This window comes from Phaenicophaeus curvirostris, chromosome 14, assembly GCF_032191515.1.
Source record: "Phaenicophaeus curvirostris isolate KB17595 chromosome 14, BPBGC_Pcur_1.0, whole genome shotgun sequence".
In the NCBI taxonomy this organism is placed as follows: domain Eukaryota; kingdom Metazoa; phylum Chordata; class Aves; order Cuculiformes; family Cuculidae; genus Phaenicophaeus; species Phaenicophaeus curvirostris.
Window position 1 is genome coordinate 13,552,501 of NC_091405.1, and position 25,139 is coordinate 13,577,639.

The window sequence follows — 25,139 nt, forward strand, 5'->3', positions numbered from 1 at the left end:
AGCATATTCCAGATGGACTGCATTGTCCTTCTATCAAATCATGTTGGAAAAACTCTGACTTCCAAAGAGGAAAATTAGCTGGAGTTTAAGTAAGCAAACAAAGCAAAAAGGAGAGGAAGTAAAATAGTTTTTGGAAATCTGCTGCTGTCAATGAAAAAGTCAACTATTCACATGGTCATACTGATCAAGTAAAGAATATCTAATCATAATATGCAATTTTCTATCCAAATCATTACAGAGAGAAAACGTCCCCCACATGCCAGTCCCTATATCGGCACATTTCTTTTTCACAAACAGGTAAACTGAGGACCATGAAACGCGAGAGACTTTCCCAGGCTCATGCACAGGCTCACCTACTGCATACCGGAGTCTTTGGCTTGGGCAACATTGCCAATCCACCACCTCGTTGTCCAGCGTTTTTGTCCTATAAATAGTTTGATATGACACATTGTTATGAGGCATCACACTGCACACAGAGGTCTGTTTCGTATCTCAAAATCTGTGCATCAGCAGCTACCATACCAGCTCAAAAGGTGTCCTGCACCTCTCCTCACTGCCTTGTTCAATGGCCATTTCTTTCTCAGGGACGAGCTTAACGCAGAGTGGGCAATTCAACGGTTAACATTAACAGTTAATAGCATTTCAGAAGTTCCCGTTTTTCTTGTTGTCATGAATTTATATTTTTTATTTTATGAAAAAAAAATGCAAAGACGACTGGGAATGACCAAAAGTCCCCATCACCTGCTCGCTCAGACACACATACCCACCCTGAAGCATCATCTCCAAGTGATCTACCGGTGTATTCAAAATGCTACTGTCACAGACAAGCTGGCTGGGAGACGGTAGTAGCACATTCAGTTCACTTAACTTGTACTGCTGTCATGAATTCAGAGCCAGCCAACTGAAACATTAATGATCTGGTAAGCTACGAAAGGGAACCAACTCAGAGTGAAGCCTGCAGCACAATTACTTGACTGTTTGGGATGAAGAACACTCATAGTTCTTCAAGATTTCAGCAGGAGGTGAGGGGTTTTGCACTTTTGTAATTCAAGTATATAATTAAGAATAAAAGTACAGCAAGTAACAAGTTCCCATATCCAGCAGTCCAGATAGTGAGAAATGTGAAAGAAATATCCTATACTAGGAGGAAGCCGCTGGCTGCAAAAGTCACACAAAAGGAGTATTCAGATGAGCTGCCACACTATCTGATAATTCTTAGAAACACTGCAGAGGTGACTTGCCACACCAATTTCACCACAGATGCCAACAGCACTTCCAGCTGAAAAAGAACTTTTCTGAAAGGGTTTCTAAGAAATCCACTTTTTCTCCTCTAGCAAGCCATGACTCACTGCTCAGCGTAGCACAAACAGCCATCAGATACAGAAGCTTAAGTGCCAGCAAATGCTTCACTAGCTCACAGAAAGTGTTTCAAGTGGGAGCTTCAAAAAAGCCTCCAGAACCACACTCGTGTTCAAAGGAGGTGCTAGAGAGCATGGCTGTGTGAAATTTGGCAATACAGCTTCACTGGCAGGAACAGGGAGGTTAGTTTTGGCTCACATGAGATACTCCACCCTGTATTTTTCTTTGAAACATTTTAATGAAAAACTCAAAGTGAGGTTCAGCTGCAACCATCAGTTTTTATCTAAGGTTGGTCAAAATCAAAAGAAATTTGATTTTTGTGTGCATAACATTCGAGGGGGAATGCATGTCTCATTAGAAGAGACTCTGTATTTTGAGTTATCTTTGGATGAGAAGGTAGCCAGGAGACCTATAATTCTCTCCCACACATGCAATACAGGTAGGCAAATAAAACATCAATGTGATGGAGGATGGGGTGAATAGGTAGGTGCTTCATCCAACTTGCAGCGCTGGGTAGCAGATAAGCCTGTCTACTTTACTACTTCCAAAGGAACAGTTAGTCACTCCTCCCACCTATCTGCAGCAGCAAAATGAGAAAATGCTGCTCTCTTCAGTTTGCAAAGTCATTAGTTTCATTAATAGAATCTAAAGATATCTCTAGAAGGGCTATGATGCCCAAATCATTACAGCTTTGCCTCTTACCATGATGTAATTTGGAAAATCTTGAGACCCAGAACGTGACAAGTGGAAGAAGAAGGAGATAAATCACATGGTGCTTGTTATTTTGACATAGGGTAGGAGGAAGGAGAGAGCAAATCCACTTGAAAATAGTGAGGGAGAATACAGGATAAGCAGGACAGGCTTTCCCCTTCGACAAGCATGCAAGCAAGTTGGCTGCCTGCCTTTCCAAGATCTCCAAACGCATCAAAGGCAAGAGGTGGTTACAGGCCACTGACTTTTTTTCACTCAGAAGACCACCGATGAGAGAGGGTTCCCTGCCTTCTAAAAAACCAGTAATACCTTGCTAACGCAGACCATCAACATTTACTTCATGATTTTCATTCCCTGTAAAACCAGAGGACATATACTTAGTTTTCCTTTTCCACAGACTACACTGAAAATGTCAGAAAACAGGACAAGCTAGCTTATAAATAATTGCAAAGCCTCTCCTGAAAAGGGTTGAGAGGGAGCTGGGATGAAAGCTCCCAGCCAGGAAAGCTGTGACTGCCAAGGAGCAGAACAGAATAAGGGCAAGGACGATGTGTGATATCCCAGCTCCATCTGTATGCAGAAATGAAAGGCATTGAGGAAAATATCAGTGCAGGTTATGGCAGGCATTCCCAGGTGTGGGGAAATCCTCAGGGGAAGAGCACCATCAACAGAAAATACAGCAGACCTTATAAGAGACAGCTGACGTGGCAGATCCTACAAAAGCTTGTCTGCGATATCCGAACATCTTTTGTTCTCTAGCCCCATTCTTTCACCTGGCAGCTCACAGATGAAAAGACCTGAGAGATGTTCCTATTACAGAAGAGTTTTCCTCAAAAGGCTCCTAAAAGGAGGAGGGACCAGGGTAATGCGGGGTCTGCTATGGGGGATGCGTGGCAGAGGAAGCTTTACCTTTCTAATGACGCCTCTCCTACATTTCTGGAAATTCTCCCTAACCATATCCCCTCGCTACCTGCAGAGCGATAATAAAGCCAACATTGTCCATCAAGTGTCCATCTGAAGTGACTCGTTTATTCTCAGGAGCTCTGTGTTCATTTTTTTCAGCCTGGTATCCTGAGAAAACAAGGTTTATGTGATCATATTGCCTGTCGTATGTCTTAACTGTTTGTCCCTTCCTATTAACTTTTGAATCACACTCGACTGGGGATAAAGCGCTCTAAAAGAAATTGAGTTCCTCTTATAGAAATTGAGTTTCTATAAGATTGGTGAATCTACCTTTGATTGGGTAGGACAGAGACCCCAGTTCATGTCTCTGCTGAGAAAAAAGCTAAGAACAGAGTCAGTACTTACCCCCACCCTCAGGCCTGCACTAAGTTATCAGCACACATGCGCCGCTCAGTCAATCATCACAGCTCATGCTGCTTCTTGTCCTGCTTGTAGGCAGAGGATGGGAAGGGGAGGAGAGAGTACTCTATGGGGACTGGGGTTGGGTGGGGGGCTGAGCTGGAATAGTACAATGGAGAAACGCAACATCATACCAAGTCCAGACTAATATATAAGACTTGGTTTTTTTCTGCCAAATTGCTTATAACTTCACGATACATCATCAGGGACAAATGCCAATATTTCCCACGTACTCACTGAATTCAGTATGTAGCCACACACAAAACAGCAACCAGTCAGCGAGTTCATCCTTTAGACTCGTTGCTACAACTTCTTTGTTTTTGTCCAAGTATGGCAAACGAGAAAAGTCACAGTGAAGTCACTTTATTTCCTACTGTTGCCGCTTTCTAGGTCTGCACAACTAATGCAGGGTTTCTTGAAACAAGAAGAATGCATGTGATGAATCAAATGGGAGTACTCTGAAAACAGTGCTCCTGCAAGACTGCAAGGCTTGGCTCTCAGGTGAGTTTGAGACATTGGTAAAAAGCAGTTTTCTGCCCAAAGCATGCTCTTTAGGGGCATTTTCCTGCATCTATTGATTAAACTATCAATTTTTAAGGAAGGCATAATAGGTACAAAAAAAATAAAGGTATAAAAAAAGTCCCTGTTTCCTGTAGCACCACATGAAAAATTTCATTCGCTCCATCCTAGCTACTTCTGGTGACAGTGCAGTGTTTGTCCGGATTTTTAACAGATGTTTCTAAGTACTCTTGACCACTTCTCTCTCCCGAGGATTTCTGCAGTGGGATAGCTCTACATAGTAATACAAACAAAACTCGTAAGAGGCTCTCTGGGATAAATCTGTAGACGCTGCATCTAGGATGGGTGTGGATATGGGTCCAAGCCTTATGAAACTCTGTAAATATCCTCTGAAGACTAACAAGCTGGACTGACCCTGACTGCAGATGTTTTTGAGCTTACTAGCCCCACAGTGAAAAGCAAGACAGCTCACAGATAACTGCAACACTCCTGAAATAGCCCAAGAGCGGGATTTAAACTGAAAGTTATAAAAGAAGGAATATACTGGAGCAGAACAGAATAATGCAAAGGATGATGTGTGATGGTGTAACTCCATTTCAATTCAAAATACCAAAGATGCTGCGAAGGGGATCAGTCTGGGCTGAGGCAGAATTTCCCAGATGTCAGGTTACCCTCGGGAACGAACACACTGGATTCAACTGACAGGTGTGAAGGTACTCATGCAGTCAGAACACAAATTGCTTCAAAAAAATAAAATCTCTGCTCTCATTTTGAAAAAAAATGAGTAGCTTGTGCTGTGCCTGGCAGGGAGGCAGTGACATCTGCCTGAGTTTGTACATGGCCTGAAACAATCAGCTAAAACACGAACTGTTGTTGCCACACTTGTGGCTGGTAGTTTACATTATCAAAATGTAACCATAGCTGTTTCATACCAAAATGAAATCTATGAAAGCTATTGTCAGTGCTTCACAGCAGCTGAAACTGTTTTTTTAAAAGGTCAGTCTACTTGCTGGAGAGTGAAAACAAGCAAGGCGGCTGTGCCAGCCCTTAGGATGTGGCTGCATCCTGTAGCCTGGTTCTGCATTCCCATAAATGCCGGGCAAGAAGCGGCAGCAAGGTCTCAGCGGAGCCGCGGGGGGGCAGAGGGGCGGCTCTGCTCCAGCTGGGGGGCAGACAGAGGGGCAGTGGGATGCCATGGGGCTAGCCCACTCCCAGCCCCCCAGCCTGCCCCCACCACAGCACGCTGCACCCATTCCTTGCTGGGGCAGAGAAAGGGACGGCTGTAGAGGACACTGCTTTTTTTTCAACCTCATTCAGCTTTGTGGCGGCTGTGTCATTCACAACAATACCACAGCCCTCCTCCACCCCCAGAAAAACCCATAAAAAGAACCCCAAGCTGAGACCCACTGCCCCACAACCAGCTCAGCATAGCTCCAAACACCCCCACCGTCGGCACAGAGCAAGCATTTGTTGTCATCTTCTGTATTAGCATTTCTGTTAACCCTTTCGTAAGAACATTTCGCTCGGTTTCAAAATTGCTCATTCTGAAAAACACTTGTTAAATATTGGCCCTGACCGTTACACAAAGTGATAGGTTGGTAGTCATAACCCTCAAGATATATTTAGCTTCACAAACTCATCATCAATGGCTTTTGAAAGCATTGTAGCCAACAGACTGGAAACCACATGCAATACAAACACATAATAGAACTTTTAATGTGCAAAGAGACTAAACAAAAAGATCCTTGACCTTCTTGCTTTCCCTTGCATACCATTATCCCTAGCGAGACAGCAAATAGAACGACGTGGAGAGCAACAGCTACCATCAAGCAACTTTGGAAGCCAATTTCTACAGTAGTTAAGCAGTTAATGGCGTTAATCGGGATGATAACTTATTAAATCCTACATTTATGCAAACAGCATTTTGGCATATCGCATGGAGACCTGAGTAGCAGAGCTCACCAGGAAAAGGTCCTAACATCTTTTACATTTGCTGCTCCTTTTTTTTTTTTTCTTCCTTTTAATATCATGTAAAACAGTGTCCGCAATGGTTGGCACACCACACAAATAAAAGCTGCAGTCACAAATTAATCTCCATCATCCCAAATAGATTAATGAACAAATTGTTTAATTCTTAACCTTTACGAAGCAGGGATTAATCTCTACAGCTAAATCCAATCTCTGTCTTTATCTTTTTAACAAGAAGTTGACATTTCTTATAGACCTTCCTAAACCAAGCAACATTTACTGAACAAAGAAAGTAGCAGCTATCCCTAAGTCACTCCATGCTACAGTAGCTAGAGTACCTATAGCACAAAAATAGAAAGCAATAGAGTAGTTTATGGCTATGATATGAAAGGTCATTATCTGCATGTGACGAGATGCATCAGGAAAACTGTAGTTTAGGATAGGCAGAACTTACAGCAATCTTAGTTTTGTAAAGTCTGTGTGGAAAACTTTCTGTTTTCCAAAATAAATATCTGGCAACATTTTGGCTCTGAATCACATTTAAATTCAACAAGGATAGAAGAAGCATGCAATTGTATGAACAGCTATGAACTGCACTTCTATTTACTTTCAAGATGTAAAAAAGAGTATCAAGATGTGCACATAGTTTTACCCTTTTTGTTGCTGCTGTTTAACAGAAATAAGTTCTGTACAGAATTTTACCCATTCATTTAGTTTCTCCAGGAAAATGACGTGGGAACCGCTTGCTGCAGGATGTTATGCAAAATGAGTATTCACCAGTCAAAATCGTACCTCTACTTTGAAAGTCGGTAACATTGCTTGCACACAAACCCTAACTGTTGATTTACTGACGTAGATGTAAACATACATGTATCTGGGTACCTTCTCTTTGTTTGTACAAAGCCTGCAACACAGAATGTTAAAATATCTCTGGAAAAAATAATTGGCCTTTTTTTCTCCCCTTTGGGTGCAAATTTATGTTTTAAATGAATGTGCAGGTTTCCTGTAGCTGCATAAAGCCTTCATTTCAAAATACCATCACTGGCTAATTCCAGGTTTAATTAAAACAGAATGTTTTATATCACAAACACTTCTTTTTCCATACAGCATGTATCTTCTTTACCATAAAGTGAATGCTGACTATTAAGAGAAGAAGGACTTACCCCCCACTCCCATCCCCAAATAATTTAATGAAATAATTCAAAGTTTTACAGCAACTCTCTTTATGGAGTCAACTTATGCAAGCACCAAAGCCCTTCCAGAGAAAACAGGATTCTCCCCACCTCCCTCTGGCTTTTCTCCCTACTGAATGCCATGGCCTTCACTCAACCAAAGGAAATGAAAGACAGACCGAGACAACAGCATCACGTGGGTGAAGGTCAGATTGATTTTCAGCTGTGTGGTGCTGTTTTATCACCCTCAGGACAAAAGTTAAGCCCTTCATTTTTTTCATGTCTGCTTTAACGGAGCAACTTGTTTTTCCCTGAAATTTTGGTTGGGCTCCATACCACCAGAATTATCAAGGATAGCCTAATTTAAAACATTTGTGGAGTTCTTCTTCCTTAGAGTAAAATCCAGAGCAGCCCACACACCACAACATTCCTATCCATGAGTTTCCTCTGTTCCCTGTGTATGAATAGTGGCTCCTTGAAACGACTGAGGTTTCTGCAGTGACATTTGCTGACAGTAAAAGACTGGGATGCAGCTGCTGGCTGTTCAGCAATGATCCTGGGCACAGGGAGACGAGTGTTTGCTATCTCAAAAGGGGCAAGTTCACAAATTGTTTTTTCTCCCCATCCTCCTTCCCTCTCTGCCCTCCCCGCTTGGAGCGGCCAAGCTCTCCAAGAGCTGAGCCTGCTGCCTGTCACTCGGTGATCCAGACATGCAGGGCCAATTACTGTAGCAGCCACTGGAAAAGCAGAGAGTTTTGCTAACCCAGATTCCACCTTTCCCAATTCCAGTACCACTTGCAAAATGACTCCCCCCATCGGCTTTCCTCACTCCTCTTTTAATTAAGATTGATGCTCCCCCAAAATAATGATGTTATTTTCAATACAGCAAATTTTAGCCAGTCAGGTCTTCAAAACTGAACTCATTAACATAAAATGAAGCATTTTGTACATCACATATATAGACATATATACCTACTGATTGAGGGAAAGAGCATCTTCCCTTCAGACATTTGCACTTCCAGAGTTTGAAGTGGCAGCCAGAAGACTCGGTGTTCTCTCATTTAAGCTATAAGACAAGAAAATCCTACTCACTTTCATCTTCTTTTGTTTTAAATTTTGGGTTAAATTTGTCTTACTCGTGCTGAGGGATGCGACAGCGTTGTGACTGCCTCCTAAAAATGACAGTTTGCATTCAAGCAAGGAATACTATCTGCTTTATTTGTACGTACCAGAGGCTCTGGTCAAAATCAAACCCAGCTGTACTGGATACCATGAAAACACCTATTGGAATACAATTCCTACGTGAAACAGCACTTGTATAACAAACCACAGCAAGTGTCTGTAAGAAAGGAAGGAGTAGAGAAGGGCTGTAAGGTGAGATTGAGCAGCTATGCAGGTTGGATCTGGATGCGATCTGAATGCAAATTTAATAATTTGCTAGATTTTGTGAACAAAGATTTGACTAACACACTGTTTTAGCTCAGCTGAACCTAGACTGCCTCTAAAACAGCACACGGAGCAGTCTGATTTCTCGCAGCACCTCAAGACCTGCAGATGCTGATGCCCGTGGGACAGTTCAAGGAACGTTCTTGCATGTGTTTGGAGCCCCAGGGAAGAGCTGGCTCTGGGACAATGGATGAAAGAGCAACTGGAGCTGAGAGTAAGGGAGAAAACAGTAACACAGCAAGGTGTAACTTAAAGGTATAAACTGTGAAGCGACTCAGTTATATGTGGGGCCAGGAAAAGGACAAATGCCAGCACAGTGTCAGGGAGAACACTGCCAGGAGCAAGATGAGAAATGGTGGCAGTCCAGAAAGGAGCAAGCAAGGAAAGAGCTTCCAGGAGGGAGCAGCACAGGCAATGGGGAGAGAAAATGGAAGAGCGTGCTCACCCCAAGGAGACAACCAGAAGAACTCACAAAAGCAAAATCCCACATGATGCAGAGAGAGACTACAAGCTGAGTATCACTGTAAATGTTAAAGAACTGTCCTAGAGGCATGTTGAATTTTTGGCTCATTTTGGTTTGGTTAGTTGCTATGGTTTATCAATGCAGATTGAACAATGCAATTCAAATCTGCTTAGACTGCAGGAAATCACCTGCATTCACTTTTGAACATAGGTGTATATATTTCTGTAGATTGTGAGGTCATAAAGGGAATTTATTCTACTTCTGTCTTTCCAAATTTTCTAATGAATAATTAGTAGATGTAGATTTCTAAAATGACCATTTAATATAAACTATATCAAATCTCATTTATTTTAAGAGATATCATTAAGTACAACGTCTGCACAAGTGAACAGAGTTCACTGTAGAGCAAATGACTGGGAATTACATTCAAAAATCTATTCAAATGTTTAATGTAACAGATTCCCTAGAGAAGATAAAAGCAATGGGCTGCTTCAGCCTTTCCTTATGTCCTCCTCAGCAAGGCTAACAGTAATTGAGTAGCAACATAAGGAGGAGCCAAATGGTCTTTCACCCTTATGCTGAGAAAGATTTTCAAGGAAGCCTACAGAGATGGACCTAGAGGCCAAAACCACAGTGCTTTCACTAAGAAGCTGATGCCTACCTCAGTTATAGGTGTCACCTGGATTAAAGACAGACCTTGGCTTTTCCGCCAACTTCAAACATGTTATTAGACAAATCGGTGAAGCCACAGCTACAATCATTTTCATGCAGAATAAGTCAGGCTGCTAAAGGAGGAAGGTCTTGAATTTGCCTCCAAACCCTGACCTCTTGTCCCTACCTTGTGCAGTTCCATAGGACATCAGATCCAAGAGATTAAAAATTAATCATTTTAATTGTCAGCAATGTCTGCTCCCAAAGGCAACACACACCTTGTATCCGCATAAAGTAGGAGATGGAAGGAAGGAATACCCCTTCCAGTAACAGTCAAAACCTAATCCACATTAGAGCGATGACTTCTTAAATCCATGACAATAAATACAAGAACAGCGTTCCTTGTGTCAGAAAGGACTTGCTAGTCTAAATTTTTAAAGAAAGTGCTCAAAGGCCTTAGGAAGTATTTCATAGGAACAGATTAAGTGGTTTGAAAACCTCAGATCAAAATTGATTAGATGAGGCAATGAAAACTGTTGTCATAAGCAAGAAGTTTGAATAACTTTATCCATATTTATTACACTTACAATTCTACTGCATATACTTCCAACAATTTTAATATGAAATTATAAAATCTATTTTTAAAATTCACACCTTACTATTAAAAACACCTATTAAAATCACTTACATGAAACAGCATTCAAGAGGTACATACTTGTTGCCAAAACCTTCAAGTCAGAAGCTGCCTAGACCTCTTGTGGAGGTCTTCTGATGTGCAAACCCAGCTTGGAGAGAAACAGCCTCTCCAGCAGGTGCAGGGAAAAATCTTTCCTTTATTCAATTTATTTGATTGGTTCAGTCTTATAATAAGTTCGTTCAGAATAGAGAAAGTATTTGGCAGATGATCACTAATTTGCTTCTTGCCAGCCCATAGTAAAGAAAGGCGCGAGAGCCCCACAGGCACCCAGTTGAGGTTGTTCATGGGAGGCCACTTACCTTGGTGGATCCATCCTGCTCACAAGGGAGTGCTGTGCTGTGAGGGTGAGGGTTGCCAGCCAGCACAAAGGACACTGCACAGCCCTCCCTCGAGTTGGCACTTGAGGCAGGCTGAGCCCTGAGCTCCTGGACCCAGAGGCCATGTGGAGATGCTCCAGCGAGCACTCCCAAAGTCAGCCAGCTGAAGAGGACCAACCCATGCTGGCTCGTTTCCCTAAAGCCAGCCGGCACCGGGGGGTGGAGGCTGCTTTCTGGCTTCCCCAAGCCTGGAGCACAGTTAATAACATGCCAGCTGTATCTGCAGACAAGCAAAGTTTAATGAGGCTACAACAAAAACATTCAAATATGCACTACAGAACTTCTGTGGGGATTTTTTCTAGAGCTTGATTTAAAAAAATGAAAGATAGGGATTCTTGACTGTTCGTACACATGCTTCCTTTATAGTTAATTGATTTTTTTTTAAATTATATTCTACAAATTCAAAGAAATCAACATTAGAAAGACTTTTTAATACCACTACTTCCAACAGCAAAATTATGCTGCGTGATGAGTGCTTGAAATGCACTGCTGGTTGCCTTTTCTTAATAAACATTGAAGTCTTAATTGTTTTTCCCTTACAATGGCCACACACCATCTTTCTGTCTGCCAGGTCTTCACACTAGGACAAATACTACCCCTTGCCTTCTGCTTGGGAACAAGGACAGACACGTAAATGTGACCACACCTTCAGCACCAGTGATGAAGTAGATGCCTTATCTACTTGCTTGCTGACCAGCCAAGCTTTACTGTGTGCCTCAGCCTCTTACTCTGGTCTACAACAGAGGAGATGTCAGTGAGAGCATTGCAAATACGGATTTAGAGACACCAGAGAAGAGAGCGAAAGAAGTCTGCTCAGGCATGAGTGGGTGGAGAAGATGGAAAAGGGGCAATTGTGCACTTTCTCCCCCACTGGAAGAACCAGAGAGTTTCAAATGAAAGCAGATGACAAAGCTGAAGTAAGCAAAAGGGGATACCTTTCTTCAATGTATAACTGATCTCTGAGTCCCTGCCACGGGAAATGCTAAATGCATACCTTGCTTCAACAAGAAACTTCAAAATGGAAATTCATGGAAGAAGGTTATCTGAAGAACTTAAGAAGTACTAAGAAGCATCCAGAAAAATTTGCTGGCAGGCAGCAGAATATTCTGGGGAAACAGAGCTATGGAACCACCAGGATGGCTCAGTACGGACATACTTCTATGAAGACTACTTACCCAGGGGTCTGCTAAGGGATAGCGGAAGAAGTCAGGCAAAAAAGCAGACTTTAAATGCACGTCTCAGTCACTGCTCACATCTGCAGCCTGAAGATCTTGACAGCTCTGAATTTGCCAAGGCTGTTGATATGGCCAACACGTTTTTGTCCCTCAACAACCCCCAGGAAGGCAATGTTTGCCCTTCAGCAGTGCCCTAGCCACAAACAATCTACTCTCTTGTCCGTCTGAGACAGGACAACTCCAGCACATCCTCCACTGAACTCTCTAAGGCATTATTGAAGGCCAGTTTATAACTAGCACGCATCTGTTGTAGTCTCCAGGCTATCCTCACTACGTTTCTGAATTGAGTTTCACATATTGGGTTTCATCTGCAACCCCTGAATGCTGGAACCTGCTTAGGATCACCAGCAGTGATCCTCCTTCCCATGGGCACAGGTGCCCTTGCAGCACTCAGCAGGCTCCAGTTCTGGAAGGAGTTTCCACTGCAACCTCTTCCTCATCTCTTTCAAAAAACATTTATTATTTACTTAAGATTTCTATAATGCAAAGAAACAATCCTGCCCTACACAGACCCACACGATACTCCCTCTGCTGTAACATGGCAATGGAGCATCTTTTGTAAACAGAAATCCAAAGCAGAGGAAAAGGGGACATGGAGATGCGGTACCTGCGGTGTCCCAGAAGGGCTGTGTGAGCCCTGGGGGGGTGCGGGAGGCAGCCAGACAAGCTCCACGTCCCAAATGCAAGTCCTGCCACATGTAAGAGCTCTAACGGCCGGCACTGGGCAGCTAGTGCTTGGTCTGCAGCATTTGGGGTGCTTTGGTTAATCTCCCCATTTCTAATGCAGCAATATACCAGAAGGTGAGTGTAGCTTTTCAGACAGCCAAGTGCCAAACTCTTCAAGACTTCAAAGGCTTCTTTAAAACATGCACCTACTTTGTCTTCTACCCATTTTCATATATACCTGTGCTTACTTTGCATACTACTTTTTGAACTAGATAAAAGTAGATAAAAGAACTCAATTAAAGTAGCAAGAATGAAATAGTCCCTTGCCAATACAAGCATGTTAACATGTCATCCTCAGCTCCTCACTGGGCCATATGTTTAAAAATTACAGGGAAAACATTCTTCCTGTGTGAAAAACATATGCTGCTTGAGGAAAGACATCATCATTGCTAAGAAATGTTTGTGCAGCCTCCGAATGCACAGCCAGGCCGTTGACAATCACTGCCGGCTAAAAAGAGTCTGAGAAAGAGGTAGAAATAGCTCAATACCTCCCTTCCTACCAGGGCTTTTGGTTATATGCAACCAAACCGCCCGCAGCCGTGCTGGCAGCGCTCCTATCTGCATGCACAGTGCCTGGTGCTGCCTCCCTTGCCCCCGTCCCCAGAGGGACGTGGCACAAAGGTGGCAGTGGTGATTTGCAGGGGGCGGCGTCTGGCACCCTGGCACGCTCTTATCAGCGAGCACACTGCCCGGCTCCTCGTGCCGGCTCCTGTGCGCCTGGGGATCTGCCGTGGGCTCGTCGCCGCGCCCCCACTGCGGGAGACCCTTCATGAGGCCGCTAAGCAAATCCTGAGCTGGGTGTTCATGGTGAGCAAGCATTGTTTTAAATTCACATGTCCTGTCCCCCCATCCCGAACCATTACAGGCACCAGCACGCCTGCAAAATCCAAGAGACAGCCAGAGAAACAATTGCTGAGGCTCAGCCCCCGCTAATGCCTCCCCGCGCCAGAGGGCTGAGCGTGGAACAGCCCAGGGGTCTCACCTACCTTCGCCTGCCGGGTGACCCTCCGATCTGCCAGATAAGCAACACTGTTAGGGAGCAGAACACTTGGCACAACTTTCACAAACATATGCAATACATCAAACACTGCACTAAAAGCACCTTCACAGGCAGTCCCCGCTCACGCCAAACATCCCGCGTGGGTGCAGAGCCAGCGCCTGCGGCCGGCACACCAGAGCTTTCCTGGCCCATGGCAGCTCAGGAAACGTTGCACAGAATGCACTCTGAAACCACTGTATCTGCAAAGGTTACAATATGCCTCGTCATTAAATTTGCAATTGTGCTTTGTTTGACTTCAGATGCAAATTCAAATGCAGGAATATGCTTTACGTTCTACACAATAAATACATATTTCAGTGAGCACCTGTGAAGAAAGCCAGGCAGCCCAGCACCTTATCAGCACACTAATCTCTTGGTATGTGTAGGCAGGAGTCCTGGAAAGACCCTCCTCAGAGGCTGGGTAGGAACCTCCAGGTAAATTCAAACATCACGTGAATGAAAGCAGTCAGGGGAGCCAAGACCCAGGACCATCCAGCCAAGGGCACCCCTGCAATAATCTGGGGTTTCAGAGCTCTCGGCACCAATGAGCACAAACACGAACTACAGGGAGACGTGCGAAGCATCTGGGAACTGCAGCCAAGGTGGCTGCCCGAGCCTTCGGGAGCCCTGCTGCCCCTGCACCTGGAGAGGGGACAGCTGGGACAAACGAAGGACAGGAGCCTATGCTTGGAGCCCTCCAAGTGATTGACAAAAGAAACACTGCCCCTGTGCCCATTTTCTGGTCTAGACAGTGAGAACTGAGGGCTCCAAGGAAAACCCATGGTTTTACAGTTTGTGATAGCACTGAGTTTTTCTGGTGCCAATTTTAAAATGCTGCTATGACCTCTGCAAAGAACGAAAACTGCATTTCAGCACGATAACGTAGAAAAGAACAAAAAAGAAAACTTGTTATTTTTATAGCTTGAAACACTAGTCAGGTTAAGAGAAAGGAACAGAATTCTGGCAAGGACAAGAGCACTCAGACTGAACCACAACACAGTAATTAGGGCCAGTAGGTCATTAGAGACACAGCTGTATAAACTAGGTGTATAATTAAGTTTCCACACTGCTTTTTCACAACTGTATTTCAGTTTCTTTTGTGGAGGACAATCCGTAATTCATTAATTTAAAGATGCAACAACAGCAGCAACAAAAAGACAGAAAATCTCTGACTTGCCAATCGGGTATAAAGATTACAATTTAGGGGAGAGCTAATTTTGGAAATAGACTCAAGAAGTCTCTCTTTGTCAGTGGGAAGTACAAAGTGCCACCTGACAAAAACATTCAGGAGATGTCATCACTTGTTGACAAGCTGCTGTATATGGTTTTCTGGATAAGCATCCCGCATATACGGTTGCATGGCAATTGTAATTCTTGTAGCAGGTGAAATACAAGAAAATGCAAAATTATACACTAGCATGAAACAGTTACAATACCTCATTTAAACGTAAGCCTAGTGTACAAGTTACAGGGCAATTAAAAGGAGCAACTGCAAGACTTTAATTATAAACTAGTTCCTACCGTACAGTAGTTTAGAAAAATCAGCCGCTTCCAAGCTGGCAATATCCATATATAGCTCTGCTGCTGTTTGAAACAGACAACCTGTAAAGTTATCAACAACAGAAGAGGACCTCATGAAATGCTCAGAGACCCCAGCAAAACCTACTTCTGTCGGCTTCATTGATGCACTAATTTGCTTTAAAACACTGTACATTCACTTGAGAAACTGAAGCAAAAAGCTTACATGAGGCTATTCTCCCCCACGGGAGGGAAGGGGTGACATGGGTGAAGGCAGCAAAACTAACACAATACAATACTGGAACTAAACCCAGCCTAATGCAGGTAGATAAAACACACAAGCAAAATGGCAAATCTAATGGCTTTTTAGCCACTTTCAATCAGACCTCATACAACTCAGCATCAGCTACCAGACAATGATACATTGCAGAATAGTTGCTTGATGCGTCCAGCCTCTGGTGCTGGCTGGAGGACAAAGTAATTTTGTAAATCCACGTGCAATTCTTTACTCTTGTCACCAATGCTCTGAGACAGCATCATGCTACAACACCTACACTATAGCAGCAGTGTGCAAAAAACACGTATTAAAAAGACAACACAAGATGTCGATGGCAATTACTTGGTCTTCTCTAGTTAAGGGACATGGGATGCCAGTGAGTTTTAAAATAATTTAAGAAGATTAACACATCCAGTGTATACACCAGGTGTTTATATTTATTCTAGGAGTATATTTCAAGATGCAAGCTGGGAGACGAGGGAAGCCATGAGCCAATAAGGAAATGTGATGTTCTTTCAGTACATGCTGCCCCCATTTAGACCCTTTTCCGATCCCCATAGACATTGGAAACCTACAACCTGCAATCACAGACATCAGTTGTGAGCAGAAGGTATAAAAGGCACCTAATTCTGTCAGAAGGAGAACATCTCTACTACACTGACATCAAAAGGATTGCCATGCACTTATGCTACCAGAGATGTCTAGATTTCAGCAGTGTTTTGTCCTCAAAGAAACAAGTCTGAAATACATGAAAAAGCAAGGGGGAAAATGGCTGTTTGTTACCTCCTTACATGTCAAAGCAGCTGCGTTCAAGCTGTATTATAACTTCAGTGTGCCGTAATGAATTTCTAAGGGATTCCAGTGAAATAGATGGTTTATCCTATTCTTTGGAGTGATCTCTTGTAATCCTGCAGCACTCCTGAGCTACAATACCTTCCTAACTTCAGGATCCCAAAGGAAGTCATTAGTTATGTTGTATTATCAGCCTGGTGATATTATCACTACAAATATTACCTTGTATTGATCTAGAGCCATGTAGACACTACTGAAAATCCTGCTTCAGACTAAGACGTGAAAACCTACCTTGCCAAGAGGTCAAGCACTGCATTACAACTTCAGATGTGTCCAGCAGGCATTATAGCCAAAAGAAGCGTGGGGTCACTAAGGACACAGTCAAATAACTTATTTTATGGAGTAAAATCTTTAAATATACCACACTTCCTAATGCAGTCTTAGATTTTCACCTGGGTGGTGCAAGTCTTTTCAGATGAACTGAACAGAGACACATCTTTTGCATGCTTTCAACAAAAATTCTCATGACTTCCAAACAAACTGGTGGATCTGAAAGGGTTGGGTTTGGGTTTTTTTTTTTCCTCAAGGTAGGGTATGTAAACATCAAGTAATATTTCAGATCGTCTTCATGGAAACATTCTCATTCCAGAATATATGAGTGCAATCTTCCTATTTACTTTAAATCACTTCAGGACACCGGGTTAAACTAAATGGAAAACAGACACTCTTGTTATGGAACAAGGATATCCTCACATGGAGATAATTAACACCTATTTCATGTATATGCAGATAGTTATGGTGCCTTTTTATGATAAAATGTCTTTGTAAATCATCAGCACATGTGAAGGCAGTAAAAGATGATGAAATTATACTACCTGCAATCAAAACTTAGCCACGGGAATACTATGAAATTATTTTGGTAAGTCCCCCAAAATGTAATTTATTTTTCTTAGTCTCACTAACAGAATATTACGTTGAGGATAACTAAAAACTGAGGTGTGAAAACACTGACTATATCAATATGAATAGAATCTCTAGGTTGCTATGTTTTAATGTTTTTCCACAGGAAAAAATTGCTCCTTTTCTTAACGCTGTTGGTCACCAGTCATACATCACGTTCCTCCTCTGGAGACTCCACCAGCAGTCCCTGCTCCCCTCCATCCCACTCTGTTCCCCACATTGTGCCATTACAGTTGTTTAGGGCACCACACAGTGAACTGGACCCAAGCAAACACTTGGGCTAAAAATAGCCTTTCTTTTTGTGGGTCTCCCCTGCAACCCCATGAGGGGCTGTACCAGCACAACTTAGGAGACAGGGCAGTGGGGCAGTGCTGGAGCAGTAGCCGCCAACACACAGCCCTGGAGATGTGCCCTGTTCTGCTCCCCATGTGAGATGGTGTCAGGAACAACTTGTCCCTGTGACTGCTCCTTCGTAAAGGACCAATGTCCACATGGGCTGCGCATCTCACCTTCTGGTTTGGAAGACAAGAATTCTTCTATTCAACGACATTTGCTTGCTTGCTACACTGCAGTACAGTACAAATGTCATTTGCAGAAGTCTCAGACCAATGTCATGGTTGTCATGACCAAGAAATGATCTGGCTTCTCAATTTTATGTATTTTCAAGTTTGCAACCCATGTAGGGTTTCAATGAGAGTTCAGCATGAGGAGCCTAAGGGGCAGGCACAGGACTGCAATCCCTATCCACTGAAGGCTGGGGAAAAGCCCTAACACCCCTCTGTCCTTCCTCTCAGCAAGCAGATGGGAACAAGAACTGGGGGTCCTCTCCTACGCCAACCAGAGCGAGACAAGGGAGGATGCTTTTGGGGTGGGAGTCAGACCGAGCTGAAGCTGCCACCTGACATTCCCTCCCTTGCTGTACTCCATTTCCTATACTTTTTCTTGGCTGAGCATCATTTTACTTATGCCTAAAATCAAAAGAGCAGAAAACATGGACTAATTACAAGACAAATTAAGTGGCCAGGAGGATGGGTTACTGCTGCATCAGAGGAGAAACTAATCCTCCTGCCCTCCACCAGCCCTGACCTATCCATCTGCCATAAAGGCAACTGCCTAAAAATATTTCAGATGACTGTGGAGGAAAAAGTGATGGCAGTGTAATCAATTCCAGGAAGGTGAAGGATAAAAAACTCTGATTTAAATACATATGAATATATTCTGCACTCCTCCACCTAAGATTTTATTTAATCTTTGGTAAAATCTGCCAAGCTTTTTACTACCCCCCTAAATCAGCTTAGCATGCTCTGCAGAATACCTGCCGCTACCACTGGCCACGCAAAGGCAGCTCTGTAAAAGCAAGATATGTTGCAATTGTTCACATCAATGCTCTGAGCTTGTTCTTACTTTACCAAAAGTGAAATCGAGATCAGCGTAGGCTAATGCTGTCCTCACTTCCACGAAATTCAAAAGGCAATGTAATAATAACCCAGGGAGAACAGTGTATTTTTAGGGTGGGATTATGAAACTTGCATTATGAATTTTAATCTCAGGAATTGTCACGTTCTTTTATGGGGTTCAGAGGCCTTTCTACCTAGGAGGTTTGCACACTTCATAACGTTTTTAATCTTCCTAAATTTGAAGAGAGAGGGAAAAATATCCTGCCTGAAACTTTTAGCATTAAAAACAACCCACAACATTTTTGTCTAACGTAATTACTGACAGATTCCAATTGGAAAGCTGTTGCTTTTATTTTAATTTTATTAAAGGAGTGAACAAAGGCTACCCAAGGCACCACAATAAAATTACATTAACTGTAAAATTACATTATTAATTCTTTAATCTCACTTGAGGCCTCAAGCTGTTGCTATGTCCAATTACCCAGCTAACCACCTGTCAGAACTGCAAAGCTAGTTTAACATTACCTCCAGGACAGTTGTGTGCCCTGTGTTCAGTCAGGTCTGCCAGTGAATCGAAGTCCTGCTGACAGTTATCGCAGGTGTAAATTGACTCATCCTCCATGTCTTCATCTTCCTCATTTCGCTCTTCCTGGCTTGTCACGCTGTTCCTCTCTTCCAGGGCCCGGCTGTCCTTCGCTTCACTCTCCAGCTCTCCTCCCAGGCCACCTGCCAACAGCAAGAACATCCTCTAAGTTTGCGAGGTCTGAAAAATAAGAGCTTTAAGAAGGATGTTGCACTTATTAAGATACATTTAATTACAGCTGCTCTCACATTATTCCCGACACCTTTCATTATATTAATGTGGGTTTTATATCATGCAGTGCAACAATTCTCAACTGTATTCTCTGCTGCTTAGTGCGAATCCTGCAAACGCTCTCTCCTAATCTTCTCTGGTGGGTGTACAACGGGAGCCTCTAACTCTCTGTCATATAAAGTTGTTAGTGTTTTATCACTTAACCAGATTCTCAAAGCTTTAAAAATTGGCAAGATTATTTACAGCCTGCAAAGAAAAGGCACGCGCTGAATTTTAATTTTCAATGCTCTCCTCTCCCTGCCACCTCCAAGCCCCAGTATTAGTAACAACAAGAGAAAAATGCTCTAGTTGAAGACCCTCAAAGCACACGTACACCCCAAGAGACAGGAGGTCCCGCTGAACTAATGAGAGGCACTTTGCTGGGCAGGTGAGCCTTGTGTTGTGCCAACCTAGTTGGGAGCTGACAGCATTGCGTCTGACTTTCAGGTCTCTCAGATATTTTTTTATCTTCGTCTGTGACTGCAGTGTGGGCTAGCACAACCATCTTTTCCAAAAAAGCCACAAGTTTTCACATGCATTAGTGTACAAGGAGACTGAAACAGCAGAGGTGAAAAAGTTTTTTTAAGTCCCTGCTGACCTCTCAGCAAGGAGAACAGTCATTAGATCTGCTGGTCACACTGACCAGGCTTTGGTGACCAGCTGAAACAGAGATGTCGGCATCTCTTCTGCGGACACGCTCCACCAACACGGGCGATACAGCCACAGGTCCTACACCTGCCCCATTTCATCCGCCTCCATGAGCCCTCAGAGTCTGAAGAGCCTTGTTGGTAAGATGGGAACATTTGAGAAGCTACCCCGCAAAGTCATATGGAACCACAGGCTCTTCCAGCAGAAGAGGTCCTCCCACAGTCCGTGCCGGCTAAACCCTAAAGCCTGGGAGCTGCTCAAGCCAGGCAGGAGGGAGATGCCACCTTATTGGCTTGGGACGCAATTGGGTTTTAAGCCATTAAGGAAATGCCAGCAAATAGAGAGATGAATTGTTTCTAAAATTAAATCAGCACCAAAAAGATTAAGGACAACCAATGCTCAGAACGTGAAACAGCTAAAACCAAGAATTTATTAAAGATGAAAACTAGTTACCACAAGTGCTGCAATTCAAACACACGTTAGCAGGGTTCTGCTACTACTATCCAGCCAGAGCACATTTTACATCATCTTCTGCCCTGTACATGATAACATAAATCAAGCCACGTAAAATGCTCTGCAGTTTTCCATGGAGCACCTGTAATAAGACGTACCCTTCCAACTGCAATGGAAATATTAATATAAATTAATGCCTGCTTATGGTGTATCACAGCATCCTTCTTACCAATTAACTGATCTGCACATTTTCAGGTTCTTTTAGTGCTAAATTATACATAAACAAATTTCCATTAAAGGCTAGATATAATGCTCGTCATAACAAATTAGATATGCCACTTACAAAGCAGTAATGAATTTAAGGATTTGGTTATTAAAAGTATCACTCACTAAACTCTCGATATTGTTAAGTCATCTCCTGTACTATGTTTAGTCAATAAAATGCTCTTTACTGAACCTCATGCTCTATAGACTCTTCCTTACATATAAATGTATTGCAATCACAAAACATGCAATTCTGGTTTTCTTTATACTGCAATTTGACCAAACAAGTTACGCTTGAAGCTATGCTACGTTGCTTTACTTCACGTATAATTTAACGTACACATTCAAATTACTCCTTCATTGTGTCATATTTACTTGTCCCACCTTCTTACAGCCTCTCATCGCAGACTGCAATCACAAACATTTTACCTCATTCAATCTTTTCAAAGCCAGTATCTCCTGCAGACTTGATACTTAATAAATCAGAACCTCAACTCTCTAGTTTTATAAGACAGAAACCTATAAAAATAGTCCAAGCATATAAATCTAACCTAAAGAACTGCCACCTGCTTCCGTGCCGCCTGCCAACAGAGACCTAAGAGAAGGTCTGAACCGACTTTGCCACAATCTGAAGAAGAAAGTTTTTAGGCAATTTCAGGAAAGTTTAAGAGACCTTCACTAATAATTTTAGCAGAATTATTGTCTTTTGACAGTTAACCTAAAGGCCAACTGATCTGGTAAGTACACTGTGACAAATTCATCCTTGGTTTTACTCCAACACTTCGTGACTACACCAGGGACAAAGCTGTTTGACTGAGTCCAACAATAACAAATAATTTAGCATACTGCTTTAGGAAAAATAAATTGTACAATGTGAGATAAGAAAACAGATTCCCGACTGCAAAGCAAAATTCCAGAAACATTTTTTAATTCCCTGTTGAATGGGAAATCTGATCCTCTAGGCAACTTTTCAAAAGTGTCATTGCTTGACAGAGTTGCATGGCAAATAACTCAACAGTGAATCTTTAACAAATTATTTAGCAAATGCAACATTGCTTTAAAATGAAAACTATTTTCTTTCTGTTTTCAGCAAGTTGAAGGAATTTTATGTCTGCCACACCTCACTGTTACTGTCCTTTGAATAACATGATCTTCAGATTCCTCTGCCCAGCCACATGCTTGGTGCTTGACTTGTAGAAATGAAACACGACCGAGAAAAATCTGGGGTGTTTCTTGACCTTCATCTCCCGCATTTTGACCTCAAGCTGCCAGCAGGGTGTGAGGGGTGCAGGCAGCCCTGGAGCAATGTTTGCTCCCTACCTAAGAAGCAAAACAGCCAGCAAGCACCAGGGCCGTGATGGGAATGGGTGGTTCATACAGCAAGGAAAAGCTTCAAAAGCAGCCCAGCTGCTCCTGTGGTGAGCTCAGTTTCCCTGACGAGGACTGCAGGCCACGAGCATTCCTCAGGAATTAATTTCTGAGGAGCTTTGCTGTAGTAGTCCACCAATTTAACCTGCAATTTTCTCTCTGGCAAGCACTGCAGGAGAGTCCCACCCCAGCGCAGCTGGACAGGATGGGTGCACACAGGCATGAGCACATTGCCAAAGAGGTCTGGGTCACCACGGGAGGCTAAGGCACTGCTGGCACGGGGAGCAGGAGCAGGTGTGATTTTGGAGCTGGGCTTGGCTCCAAGAGAACACGTCCAGGCAGTACAACACAAAGGAACTTCTTGGTGATCAGAGCCAAAGGCACCTTCTGAAGTCACCAAAGATGAGTAGCAACCTTGGAGAATCAAGCACAGAGATGCGTATTAACTAACACAGCTAGTTTTTAGGATGGCCTTGGAGATTAGTGAACTTAATTCAATAGCAAGTAGTTTCTACCTAGATGACCTCCAAGGAATTAGTAGAGGGAAGGGCTCTGCGAAGGCAGCACAGCACCACGGGCGCTCAGCTCCCAGCCGGCACCAGGACATTTGTGCACAGCACAAGAGTTCGGCCAAACATCAGCAAACGGGAGCTGCTGGCACTGCATCTTAGGATAAATGATCACTAATTAATTCTAAAGGGAGGGGAAAAAAGCCTCTGCATTTCACAAAAATGTTATTAGAAATTTTTAAACAAACCTGCCATCAGTAACGATGCCTTTAACAATTTTCTTGCATGAGTAAGAGAGGATGCAGTTTGAGAGATTGGCCTTGAAAGTACACCTTACTCTACCCAAAATGTCAGGAAAAACAAGGTTTGGGAGGATTTTGGTTTTCTTTTTCCTCTCCCCTTTCTTTCCCCCCCGTAAAAAGTGGAAGGCACGTAGGGCTTTACACAAAGAGAATATTTTACCCTATGACCTAAACAATCTGGACAACAGTCAAGAATATGTTATTCTAATTGCCACTAAAGTTAATGTTGTTAATGACTAGCGTTTTTTTCTGAAAAAGCCAGCTTGTGCTCTAGAAAGTTACTATTTCAAAGGTGACATATGAAGAACTGGGAGTGTTCCTGCCTGACCTGGTGGTCCAAGGAATGTGGCAAACTTGGCAAAGCCGGAAAAGCGAATTCCCAAAGGTTCGTCTTGAAAGTTGCAGTCAGTAGAAATGCTGTCTGAGCTGCGTTCAAAACAGCTCTGTTATAGGAACGAGACACTCCTAAAGCCAAGTATTTGAAAACAGATTACACGTACCACGCTCAACCCAGGCCTCACTGACGTTACGAGCAAATTTCCACTTGCTTCGCTCAGACCAGGATTCACTGCGCTGCTGCCAGGCTGGCTCTGCGCTCGGAGCAAGCAGAGCAGAGTCTCTGCCCTGGACCGCAGTGCCAGCCCAGCCACGATGGCAGCAGCAGAATGCTTCGGGGATTTCGGTTAGCGATGCAGGACTGAAAACACAAGAAGGTCAGAGCCACATTGGAAGTGATGCTGATGCCTACCTACAATTTCCTCTGAGACATGGATAACACAGTGCAACACACAGGCCAGACGAATTAAAAAAGGAACAAACCTTGCAGCCTGTTTTTTCAGCTGTGGAATCAAACACAGACAGTTTAAACTTTTTATCTTATCAGCACAATACAGGGCAAGCAAATCTTTCTGTCTTTGTGCCAATAAATTTTCTGGGGCTTTTCTTTAACTTTTTTTTTAAGCCTGAGGACTTTTCAAAGCTGGGATTTGTTTTAAATCTAGGATTGCTCTTTGGAACTTACTATTTAGTGCAGGGTCACGTCTCGCTTTAAATATCTCCAGTTACAGGGCTCCCAGCAAGAGCTGTTTCTTTACAGCAGGTTGACAGTGCTAGACAGCACTTCCTATGATAGTGACTTTGCCACACAGAGCTACAGCCACAGTCTAGTGCCCAAAGTTATGCTGTACAAACCCTCACCTAGGCATTTACACACACATACACACACTGCCAAGGTCTGAGAGCCAGAAGGCAAAAGATAAAATGAAGAAGGATAAAGAGGCATCTCTTCAATCCTCTGCCTTAGTCCATAGTAAAAACAATTAAAGATGCTATCATAATTCCTAGAAATATTCCAGAAACGCAGGACAAGTGAGACAATCGACACATCTCCTGGGACTCAGCAGAGCCGTGAGGTGCCTGCCCAGGGCTTGTGCCCACCCGGGGCTGCAGCCTTCCTGCCCGCAGCTGCGGGGCCAGCGCTCAGCTCCCAGCCAAAACAAAAGGAAAGGAAATTTCTTCTATAATTAGGATGTGAGAACAAAAGAAACAAATTACTTCAAGGAAAAGCCTAATCTAAACGTTCATTATAAAACGTTTTGCTCGGTGTCAAATGCCAAATTGTGGGGGAGGTCTGTACTTCTATGTGGTTAGTTACATCTTAGAATTTTCTCTACCACTGTCATACAGCAAGAGAGTACAAATCTCTGTCATTTGTGGTCAAAGAAGAATGAACAGGGGAAAAAAACCGCTAGTGTTTCAATAATTAAAATGCAAACAAACTTCAGCTGAAATCTTCTCATAGTATTGGCTTTGCCATTTACTCTGAGATTCTTCAACATTTCAAAAAAAGGTCTTTTTTTTTTAAACACCTGCATCTTGAACACAGATTTGTGTGTGTGCTACCTTGCAATGGTGCAGGGCCCTAACTTGAGCCACTGTAACCACTGCAACCATACCCACGCAAAGCAGCCAAAAACTTGCTCTAGCCAAGCAAATCAGGTCAGAAAGAGCAACCTAGGACCAGGCACAGGTACCAAAGACATCTCATTCCACACACCTAATCCTTGCTATGTG

General features: G+C 43.2%; 1 protein-coding gene across 4 annotated transcripts in view; it reads right to left on the reverse strand.

The window, feature by feature from the left end:
• Nucleotides 1-25,139, reverse strand: part of ZNF423 (zinc finger protein 423) — a 225,529-nt gene that overhangs the window by 141,576 nt on the left and 58,814 nt on the right. For 2 of the 4 annotated variants that reach the window (XR_011338470.1, XM_069868639.1), the window contains exons 3-4: nucleotides 19,195-19,395; nucleotides 15,247-15,327 (exon numbers count right to left, since the gene is read on the reverse strand). Coding sequence is in view for 3 of the 4 variants with exons in the window: in XM_069868639.1 (XP_069724740.1) it covers nucleotides 15,247-15,327; nucleotides 19,195-19,395 (282 nt within the window). In the remaining variant the exon portion in view is untranslated. Of the gene's footprint in view, nucleotides 1-15,246; nucleotides 15,328-19,194; nucleotides 19,396-19,566; nucleotides 19,638-25,139 lie in introns of those variants that run through there. The other 2 variants (XM_069868641.1, XM_069868640.1) reach the window with 2 other exon arrangements.